Source organism: Microchirus variegatus (genome assembly GCF_963457635.1).
Source record: "Microchirus variegatus genome assembly, chromosome: 1".
In the NCBI taxonomy this organism is placed as follows: Eukaryota; Metazoa; Chordata; class Actinopteri; order Pleuronectiformes; family Soleidae; genus Microchirus; species Microchirus variegatus.
The window spans coordinates 35,024,435-35,036,133 of NC_139802.1; the positions used below are offsets into that span (position 1 = coordinate 35,024,435).

An 11,699-nucleotide genomic window follows, 5' to 3' on the forward strand; every position below is an offset into this window, starting at 1 on the left:
GGAACGGACATGAACTTTATCATGATTACTTCCTTTTCTTCTTTTTTTTTGTTTCCCTGTAAAGACAAGATCTTAGCAGTGTCATAATTGTGTATACCTGCATAGTTTGGGTGGGGTTGTGTGGCATTTTAAACATACACTATATCACTGTGTTTTAAACAGTACAGTTATTATAATTATTTTAAAATCAAAACAGGCTAAAATTATAGTTTTGCCTGGTGTACTTTACTCAGGTACTTTCTGCTGTCCACATATGAAACCAGTTTATTATGAGGAGGCTCTGTCTTTAATTTATTCTTAGAGAGAATTGAGTGTTGGTTGGCTTCACATGCAGACTCACCTCAGTGACCGTGAACAATAGACTCATTTCCGTTTGATTTTAAGAAAGTTCTCTGACATTTCAGGTAACTAGTGCAGTGCCCGTAGGAAGTATGTATTCCTATAGTGGGAGCTGAAGATTTTTCGGTTACGGTAATGCATGATAAGGAACGTAAAGGCTCACATAATACAAACACTGTAAATGTTTTCATTTTCAATTAACATTAGCGTAGCTAGCTGTCGTGACTGTCAGCCACGCGTCATATTATGTTGACCCTACGCTAATTCTAATCGTAGCCTCGCTAGCTTACCTTTGGAAAACGGGTTTGCCACATTAGCTGCAAAATAGCAGCATGCTAATGCTAAATAAATATGTGCTCATGTATTGCTGATTGGACACAGACTTCGTCGTTTCAGTATAACACCGTGTGAAAACGTCTCACCCTACCGTGAGTACAGCCTCTTCACTCCCACCTCCCCGCTCCAGACAGCGCAGCTGCTGCTGATGAGCCGCTGCCTGCCTGTCGAGCGTGATAAATCGGCTAAAAATAAAATTACTCCAAAAAATTTGAACATCAAGGATGCACACCATCAGGCCATGCTCAACACATATCCAAGGTCTTAGGGCGATCTGACTAACGGTCAGCGAGATATGCCTGTCACAGACACACAGACACAACTTGCTTTATAGGTAGATTATGCGCGATGAGGATGTTTCTAAAGGCTGGAGGAGGGTCTTGTCTTGTCTTGACTTGACTTTTGCACTTTTATTGAGCTTAATTTATAGCGTGTCAGAAATGAAATGGGTTACGCCATTCAGCTAAACCGGTGTTTCGTGTTTTTGTGTGGCAGCAGTTCCTGAGTATTTCTTGATGTGATGTGTTGTGTAAGACTGTAGCAAGTTAACAGGTTCTAGCTGCACACTTAAAGCATTTTGCATTTGATTTTTTAAATAAGCAGCTCTATGCATTCTTACTTTTCATAATTTATAGACAGCACTTTTTTTTTCCATGACAGAATAAAATGTTAAAATGATAAGTGACATTTCACCTTATGTTGGGATTGGCTCCAACTCCACTGTGGCCCTCATGTGTAGGATAAAGCAATAGAAGATGGATGGATGGAATTAATTCAGCTTTTATTTTCACTGCATTTGGCAACATAATTCAGGTCTGAATGCATAATTGCATCGAGAATGCATATTTAGGGACATGTGATCACATTGTGTAAACCAGTAAAAACGTGAGAGGCTTAGCTAATGTCCTCTGAGCCCACTGCAGTTCCAATGTGAACTGAAAGCTTTTATTTCACTTTTTAGGACTCGTATATCAGCGCAGCTGTAGCCAGTGCCACAATACTAACACATGATTTGATTTTCCCAGGTATTTATATCTCATTTTCATGATACAGCAGCGGGAGTAGACCTTTGACTCACTCCTGAATTTATTCTCGCCACCTCACTCATACACTGATGCAAACATGCGCTGATTCACAGCGACACATTGTGTGTCGTGTGAACAACAGTTATGAATCGGTGCGCATTTGTATACAGCATGAGGAAGTGAGATCCAACCACAAGTGGTCACAGGAAGCATTTGAATGGCAGGTGTGAACGGTCGCACCTTTGAAAGTGGTAATTGTTTATTTTAACACTCCGACTTCAGGAAGTCCTTTCATATCATATACACTCCTGATAAATTCGAGTCCAACCCACATTTTGTCTGCAGGTGTCGATCCTGAACAGTAGATTTGACATAATAAGGATTTTTGTCAGCAAGACTCCTTGCACACAGAGTCTAATGATATATTGTATGAAAAAAAAGTCTTGGTTTGCAGGTTCTTTCTGTGGCGAATGTTTCCGGAGTTGGTCAGAAATCACAGAGCATGCTCGGATTTAATCAGATCCAAAATCATCTGGATGGTCCCCTCACCTACAGCGGACATGAGAGACTGGATTAGATCAGATTCAGGAAAAATATACTGATGTTATATTATATATCTATGGAAGGAATCTACTGTGATGTTACATTACAAACGAAAAATACTGTTTTTTGTAACTCAATGCTGCTTAATATAAAGGAAACAACTTTCACGGTTGGATTTACCTTCCAGGTTCATCCTCGGATTCTCCAGCTTCCTCTCGAGCAGAGAGTCCATCAGCTTCCTCAGGTGTTTGAAGATCACACCAATGCGAACAGGAGCCTTTAAAATTTAAAGAAATAAGCCCATGTTGACCAAAATGTACGATAAATTCAACCCCACAGATCAACGAAATAGGGGTTATAAAAGGTGGACACAGGAGCACAGGAAGAAGCAAATTTAAGATTTAAGCCATTTTCATATCAATCGCAGCCTTCTTTTTAGATTATTGAATTAAATAACTTTCAAAATCCTTTCAAAACCTTTCAAAGACATTTTAAGGATCCACTGAAACCCTCTTCACATCTGACCTGGAAGTGTATCCATCCATCAAGTGTGATGAGTCTCTCTCTGTGCTGAATATCAATATCACCTCCAAACAGCAGCATTGGAAATGGAGATATCAGAGTGGTGTCTCGCAGGTAGATCTTAGTGTATTTCACCTTGAAGGAGAAGCAGGCGTTAGCACAAATGTGGACGTATGAGATCTCAAACAATCAAACTCATTCATTCACACCTTCTCCTGGTACAGCAGCCAGCCGTGGGTCTGCAGGTTGCGGTTCACGGACGACGGGTGGACTTGCGCTTTGCCTTGAGGCGTCTCCACCGTGCAGGCAAGCCGCTCGAGCACATCCACGGACGGGGTGCACAAGACCCGAGCCACGCTGTCGTAGAGCCCCGCCGTCAGCGCCGCGTTCAACACCGTGATCTGCTGCTTGGACAGCGAGGCCACCAGCGGGGCCTTAGAGCGAGAGGAGGAGCGAGGTGACCAGAAACCTGCCTGCTCCATCATCTTCATCAGCTCATGCCTCACATCCTGGAGGGAATGAGGCAGCGGACGGTGGAGATAGGAAACAATAATTTGAGTTAAAGTAAGTAAAGCGGAGCAGGTGAGAGTGTGTGCACGTGTAAGTGTGAGTGATACCTCTATTGTCATGAGAGCTGTTCTGTTGAGGAAGTGTTTCCTACAGTAGGACATTTCTGCTCTCGGTCCCTCAGTCTGTGAGTTCTTCCATCTAAGTGTGATTAAAAAAAACAAAGTTAGCAGATTAGTTATTATTGTTTCAGGGTCACCAAATGAAACCATCATAATTATACTGCATCATGGAAAACCAGTCGGTACAATCCGGTCTATACTGGCATGCAGTTTAAAATATATCATATTTATGCATTGACCATTTGGATACAGCATTCTGTTAACATATGTAATCTTAGGGATATAATGAGTTATGTATGTATGTATGTATAATACATACAACACATTTATTAGCTGCTCTAAATTAACAGCATTGGTAATTATCAAAATAAATATTATGTTTCTATAATGCTTAATACACCAGTATATAGAAGCACTTTAACCCAAATTATATATATATATTTAATGCTATAATATAACTATTATTGTTATCCATCAATATTAAAATAATTTAAAATTATTTTAAAGTGATTATTTCTTGATTAAGATGTCAAATTATAATTGTTTACTTGCATTCCTGAAGAGAAAAAGTTGTTTTAGTAGTAGTTAAAAAGGTGAATTCAGTTTATTAATTTATTTAATATTTAATTAATTACATTTTAATATTATTATATTAATATTAATGGAAATATTAACATTCATATTAAATATGATGATATATAATTATATTAATATTAAATTTAATTATTCAGCAAATTAATGACTATTTAATTAAAATTACATATTAATATTTAATGAATATTTAAATTAAATAATCAGTGTGGAGAAGGTAATTTCACAACAGGCCATACCCCACATATGCATTGTAGATAGTCAGGTGATCAGAGTTAGCCAATGCTAGTGCAGCTTTGGCCAGGTTTGCTTCATCCTTTCTATTCATCGGTGTGGAGAAGGGAGACTTCTCAGCGATGGCTGCTGCGATGGTCGCCTGAAACGAATCTTTCATTAATACGTATCTCAAAAGTAAAAGATATACAATACAAGACATACAAAGATATGCATTACTATGGGCTGCAGGCAGCCGAGGATGGCTCCATAAATCAGCATTTTGCCGATCTTCACGTTGACAGGCAGACTCGCCAGGTGGTGTCCCAGAGGAGTGAGGAGGTGATTGCTGAGGTGACATGCACCGATCTTCCTCAGCAGGTTGACAGCGTTACTGACCGACTGTGGCTGAGGAGGATCCAGGGCCCGGCTCAGGAAATCCTCCGGGGAACCATACTGGCATTTCTACCAAACAGAAGACAAGGCAGAGGTAAGGGGGGAATGAAGAAGCAGGAACTTCTCTTTTGTGTCTATTCAGTTGAGTAACGGTAGCATACCATGATATGGAGACAGAGCTCCTCCAGTGGGACCCGTAGTATCTCTGGTATGGAGTAATCCATGAAGGCATCAAACCTGAGGATTAAAAAAAAAAAAAAAATGTTTTACTGTATACAATCATCCTCTCTATTCGAGGAAAATGAGTGAGCGATGCACTCCATGCCTGAATTTTGGGTAAAGTCTGAAGCAGAAGCCGTTCCGGACACGTCCTGCTCTCCCCTGCCTCTGGAGGGCGCTGGCTTTGGAAACAAATGTCTCCACCAGAGAACTCATCTGGCTGCTCTCATGGTACCTGAGTGACACAACAGAACACAGAGTCAAGATTTGCTGCAACCATTTGGCCATTAGAGTAAATGTAGCCTTGGTACTGCCAGACACTTGTTGCTATAACATAGTCATGATTAACAGATAATAAACCTTTTCCTTTCCTGCCACCAGGTGGTGAGATTTGTCATTTCAACTAAAATGTCTGTGCAACCATTGAAATATTCCTAACAAAATTGTCTCAATTCACAGAAGACGATGATTAAGATAGCACATTTTCGACAATATTTTGTTACAGATAAAGATAATAGCGTATGTTAACCATGCTACAATAGGAAAATGTATGTTTTTTTTAATGGCACTTACTTGTTTTCTTTGGTTTTCCCAGTGTCTATGACAAACACAACATCAGGTATTGTCACACCCGTCTCAGCGATGTTAGTCGACAACACAATCTAAAAATAAGGATGTGACATTTCAATTGTATTTTTTGTTTTCTAATCTGTTGTATATGAGATTTAAATTCACAACTCTTTGATACGCTGTAACAAATGTATTAGTACCTTCCTGACTCCAGCAGGGGGCACCGTGAAGGCAGCAGCCTGGTCTTTGGATGACAGAGTCGAGTGGAGAGCTACAATCCTGTACCTTGAAGTAAGAGACAAAACTCACAGTGAGTTAGCGGTAAACTTCTGATTATTTGTACAGTTTATTGTGTTTCCGTGTGTGTGTGTGTGTGTCACCTGTTTTTCTCTCTGAACCTCTTGTCTGAAGTGAGCAGGTCGTGCAGCTGCTGGATATGAGCCAAACCTGGCAGGAACACGAGAACGGCTCCATCCAAAACGGCAAATTGTGGGGATTTGTCTGTGGAGATGCAAAAAACAAACCCATAAGACCAATGCATTTTTAGAAAAAATAGACTAATATGTAATTATGATGAGGGTTTTATACCGAGATAGTCCAAGAGGTCAACCAGCAAGTCCATGTTGATCTTATTGGGGTTCATGTACTGCAGCACCTGCCGTGTTCTGCTGCTGAAGTGATCGAGGTCAGGACCCAGGTCCCAGCCTGAGGAATCCCTCAATATCACCTCCTTAGAAACACATAGGAACACACAGATTAAGAATTATGAATGGTAACACTTTAGATTAGGGAACACATATTCACCATTAACTAGGTGCTTACTAGCCCTTTATTCGTAAATATTAACACCTTATTCTACCTCGAATATGAATTAAACATTTTCCTACATAAGTATGTATCTAGTATGCTACTTATATGCCCGTTAGTAAGCACCTAGTTAATGGTAACTATGTGTTCCCTAATCTAAAGCATTCCCTTATGAATCACTACAGCCTCATAAAAGTGAGTTACATTTACACATGAAATAATACCAAACATAATAGTGCAGCAAAAAGCCCCCAAAAAATACCTGGTGTTGAAATGTCTTGCCGCCTTTTTGTGTGATAGAGATGCTGACTTCTTCCTCTTCTTCCAGGATTTTCTGACAGTACTCGGAGTCCTTTTCCAGTGCGTAGCCGGTCTGCTCCACGATGTCTTCCAGATGAAACACCTGAACACAAAAACACAGGAGGCTCATGATTTAATGTGAAAACCAAGACAACTTCTCCTTGCTATCCACATCCAAAGCTATTCCAAAGACTAAGTCAAGTCATTTCAACTTATTTTACTGGATGGCAGGTTTATTTTGCAGGTTTAAGACCATGCATCCTTTCATAAACAGCACATATAAAAACACAATAAAACGTAAAAAAAAAGGGAAGTAAAAAGAAAAGAAATAACTTTTTTATTGCTTGCTTCAAAGAGATTAATTGAGATTCTGTGAAAAAAAAAAAGCCAAAATAAAGCTCCTCTCACCTCGACTGGGAAAGTCCTGCCAGGAACGTTGATCACTGGGCAGCGGTTGAAGTACTTGGAGAACTTGTCACAGTCGACCGTGGCGCTCATGAGAATCAGCTGCAGGTCCGATCTCCTCATGACAACGTCTTTCAGGATGGTCAGCAGGAAGTCTGACTGCACACTGCGCTCATGGACCTGACAAATGAAGACAAGCCCAGTGAAGAAAAAAAAATGAATTCTGTGTTACCGTACTTCAATCTGCAGCTTCTCGATCAGAAACTGCCCGTACCTCGTCTACGATGATGTGAGTTAGTGAACTCAGGTGTCTGTCGTGCTGCAGCTTCCTCAGCAGAACTCCAGTCGTACAGTAGAGCAGACGGGTCCACTCCCCGGACAGGTTCTCCATGCGGATCTGGTATCCGCACGGCGACGACTGAAACACAAATTTCAACATTACACACAATCAGGAACATCAGGTGTCTGTGCATCATGATGCCCTTAAAATGCTCTTCCCACCTTCGATCCGGGTCCATCCTCACATCCAAGCTCCTGAGTGACTCTGCAGGCCAGACTCATGGCTGATATCCTGCGAGGCTGAGTCACCACGATGTTGCAGGGCCTTGCCGCTCTGCCCCCGGTCAACAGCTCCTCCAGCAGGAACTGAGGAATCTGAGTACTCTTCCCACTGCCCGTCTCGCCAGCCACCACCACCACAGGGTGGCGCTGTAGAGCCTCCAGGACACGATGCCGGTGTTGGAAGACAGGAAGCTGCTCTCGCTCCGCCTTAAAATGTACAACACTAATTTAATTCCTGGCTGTTTTTTACGCTAACTTGTACCACAAGGAGATGTTAAAGCGTATTTACCAGCAGTTTGAGAGCGAGTGGTGACTTCTTCAGCTTCATTAAAAGCTCTCTTCCTGCCCTGAGGGCTCCCTCATCTTCCCTCCTCCCCCCGCTTTTCTCACTCTTGTCTTCCAGATCTTCTCCTCCATCCCCGATATCAAGACTAGCCAAGTTCTCCCAGGACTCTTCAGGCTCTTCATCTCCACCATGGTCCACCCCAGCCTGGTCTTGGGTTTCTGACCCCTGCTCTTCGCTGTGGCTCTGCTGCTGTTTGAGTCGAGTCAGGAGCCGGGAGATGAACTGATCTCGAGGTTTGTTTGCGGCAGTGCGGTTCTCCTCCTGTCGCTGCTGGTCGCCGTCTCTCCACTCCAACCATACGTCTCTGTAGGTTGAAGGAAGCAGCTGGTGCACTGACTGAGACCGGAAAAGGAAAGAGTTTATGATCAACACAGAATTACATGAGGCTAAAACACAATGTGAAGGTAAAGAAAACCCATAGTACCTGCCCTTTGACCATGGTGTAGAGCGCTAGTGTGGCTGCCAGATGTTGAGCTTGCATGCTGTCCTCAGTCAGAATGGTGGGACAAACCTCCAGAACATCCTCTGTCCTCTGAATACGCACTCTGCAGGACGTGCCCGTATCATATTTTGAGTGAGCAGACTATTCAATAACATTTTCCCTATACACAACATACATTATGGTAATAAGGACACAGGATACTCACTTGCATTTCCAGTATTTCCCAGCAGGAACCTTATGGAAAGCCGGTGCCGGACTCTTGGGCAGGTTCTTTCGGACCCAGTCGATGAGGAACTGTTTGGGAGACTTTCCGGTCCAGCTGCGAGCTGTATAGTCAAAATTACGAATGTCCTTTGGCTCGTTCTTCTTCACGGCTGCGATGTAAAGTGACATAAACTGATCAGCAACAAAGTCAGAGGTCACTGAAGCCAGATGTTCTCTGCTGCCTAGGATTCTGTCTGATAATGGCTTCTTATGTTGGGAAATAACAATCTAAAAGTCCCATAATCAGCTCTCTCTATGTACAAATTGTAAGTTTGCAGTTCTAAATTCAGGACACATCTTGAATATCCAGGTTGAGGAAATAATTTGTTAAAACATGACTCATCGACTCATATGGACAAAGGTAAAAATGAACCACACCCATGCTTTTTTCATGGTGGTGGATACGAAGTATAAGGTATAAAGTATAATTTCCTGTAAAACACTTAATGATGTTTTATTTCAGTGGCTTCATAAATAAATGTGATGAACCTTTCTCAGCAGGAGGCTCCTTTTCAGCTCGTTCAAACAGATTAAAGGCGATGTCCTCTTTGCCCTCGCTGACTGGGCCTGTTTTCTTTTCCCTCTGCGGCATGTCCACCACCTTTATAGCCGGATTGAACACGGGGTGAGCTTCCAGCTGCTTCATTTCTAGAAATATGAAAAAAAAAAAAGTATTCTGTGTCACTCAATAGTGGTTTCAAAGGAGACGTTTAACATCTACAGAAAAGAGACAAAGCATGCACCTTGCTGTATGATGCGTATCCTGTCCTGTGCCGTCCTTTGGCCCAACTTGTCACCTTTGGTCTTGGCAGCAGTCGCCATTTCCCTCGTGTCGTACAGCTGAGCGGTGAGGACCAAATATCGGTCGTTCTACACAGCAAGGAACGAAACACGACAGTTATAGAACGACTACACTGTGCCACATAAAGAAACCTGTTAGTGGTGAAATGTGGTTTTGCATGCAGCATGGAGGTGGCATTTCTACTAAACATATACACAATAATAATAAAAAGGGAGATTAATGAATCCTGAGGATAAATTTCATTTACTGGGTCAAACTTTTCCTCCAATTCAGGATTGTGTCCCCTCTTCTTCTGTCCTTCTTCCTCTTCCTGCTCACTTTCATCTTCATCACTGCTCTGCTGCGCGTACCTTAAGATCCAGTCCTTCATGCTTGCAGCTTCATCCTTTTCTGGGGCCTGCAAGACACAACACACACTTATAATAAGCCATGATAAAACCCAATGGCACACATCTGTCCAACAAGTGCACAAACCTTGCTGGGCTCTTTGGGTACACTGTTGTTCACTTTGGGGCTCGGAGCGGCAGGTGTCTGTTGAGCAGGAGGCTGATACCTGGGCCTGCTCCTCTGGCTTTCCTCCTGCATCTGCTGGCTAAAACCTTCGGGCAGCTCATCTGGTGAAGTAAACAATTAATTAAAGTGTGCATGTTTAAAATACAGTGGATATATCTGAATGATTGCTGATGCTCTGCTACCATCTTTGAGGTTGAGACAGAGCCAGTCGAGAGCAGAGTGGAGATCCCCTCCATAGAGCACGCTGCTCTTCATCGCCTCCTCAATGTGCTCTCTCTTGAAGTTGAACTTCTGTAGAGCCATGTACAGGTCCTGAAGCAAAAGCAAAAATATTTAATAAGAGGCAAAATCTTTATGTGCATTAATTTTATAGAAAACAATCACAGGGCAGTTTTGTCTTCACCAGCAGTTTCTTGGTTGTAAGTCTGCCTGATACATGCTCTTTGTCCCCATTCTCCTGTCTGAAATCATTGATCAGCCTGATGATCTTCTTCTCTAGATCAGCTTGGATGGTGACCTGTGTGAGCAAGAGGAGTCCCGTTCATTTATATATTTTTTATGTATTTCAGGGTGACGCAAAATACACAAACTCTGCAGCTGAATAGATGAAATGCGTCTGTATGTGGGCCATCTACAACAGTTACAACGGCGGTTGACATACTTTGAGAATGGACTTGTCTGAGACTCCACCTGTGTCCACTTGAGCAGTGTTTGCAAGGCTGTAGGTCTTTGGAGCTGGAGTCAGGGCACAGCAGGTCAGTTTATGTTAAACAGATCATTTGACTGACATAATCAATAAAAATAGTTTACATCACATGTGTTTAGAACAGAAATGAATGTGTTATATTCCTATTATTTTGATTTCCCTTTTACACTTTGTTCACCTTGTACTATTTATGTACTATTGTGGTATTTGAATGGTATTGTTGCAATCTCATATACATTTATTTTGACAAGTATCTGACCAAAACCTAAGTATTGTAAAGGCTCATCCTTACTGACAGGAACATTGAACACAGGAGGTAAACAACCACAACACACATACTGCAATGAGCAGCCCAATGAGGTTTGGTAAACCTTTGGTTACACACATCAAAAATACAGGTATGATAAAGTGTTACACTGTGTGTAAATACACTATGTAATGAAGATTTATCACGATACTGTTAGACATCATATCAACAAAGCTTTGAGCTTTTCAACACGCCGTGGGTGCCTTTTACAGTGAAGCCAGATAACGTATAAGAGAATTAACCCGATGTATCACCCTTTGACTTGTTTTCTTTCGCTGGTTTAGCCGGCTTGGTGTTGGCCGGTTGCTTCTTCGGCTCCTCCGCCACGCTGTTCCCCTCTGCCGCTGCACCGCTCCTGCCCTGTGCTGCTGCTGCCGCCGCTGCCGGGGCCACCGGAGCTGCCGATTTCTTCTTTTTTCCGCCCATTAAGTCAATCAAACACAGCCTATGTGTGACACTTGTGTGTGGGTAAGCGACGACAAGTCATTGAAAGGGTAAAACGGTGTTGATTATGAAAAGAGACACAACATTAGGCTAGTTTGTGTTTTTCATCTCTGCCTGTCGGTAACTGACGCGACCTACGCGGCTGCCGTAGTGTAGTATGTTGCGTTCGCGAACATGGAAGAAAAAGCAATGAAACTTCGTATCCCGACAAATTAACAAAAAATAAAGAAGTTAGATGACAATTCGTCGTGGCACGTGCTTTTACCTGTTTTCATACGTGGCATAACATATTTAAATTACCTTTTATTTAAATGAAATGCATTTTCACTGAAATTGTAACTTCCACTGGTGGTGCAATGGCGGTATGATTTTAAGCCACGACATGAACGCATCATATCCTCGTGTTGAATTGTGGGAAG

General features: G+C 42.2%; 1 protein-coding gene across 1 annotated transcript; it reads right to left on the reverse strand.

Annotated features, from left to right (window-relative positions):
- Positions 1-1,530: 1,530 nt before the first annotated feature.
- dhx29 (DEAH (Asp-Glu-Ala-His) box polypeptide 29) lies at positions 1,531-11,262 on the reverse strand (the record flags this gene model as incomplete). The annotated part of the gene is made up of 28 exons (XM_083890301.1): positions 1,531-2,249; positions 2,424-2,520; positions 2,769-2,900; positions 2,975-3,274; positions 3,383-3,473; positions 4,225-4,361; positions 4,439-4,663; positions 4,756-4,831; positions 4,920-5,048; positions 5,387-5,475; positions 5,584-5,668; positions 5,764-5,884; positions 5,972-6,113; positions 6,453-6,593; positions 6,899-7,075; positions 7,170-7,313; positions 7,397-7,663; positions 7,746-8,138; positions 8,227-8,347; positions 8,450-8,618; positions 8,998-9,156; positions 9,252-9,378; positions 9,558-9,707; positions 9,785-9,924; positions 10,006-10,135; positions 10,227-10,340; positions 10,485-10,558; positions 11,091-11,262. 28 exons carry the CDS (start codon positions 11,260-11,262, stop codon positions 2,194-2,196), a joined length of 4,158 nt encoding a protein of 1,385 aa, XP_083746427.1. The 3' UTR covers positions 1,531-2,193.
- Between the last annotated feature and the right edge of the window lie 437 nt (positions 11,263-11,699).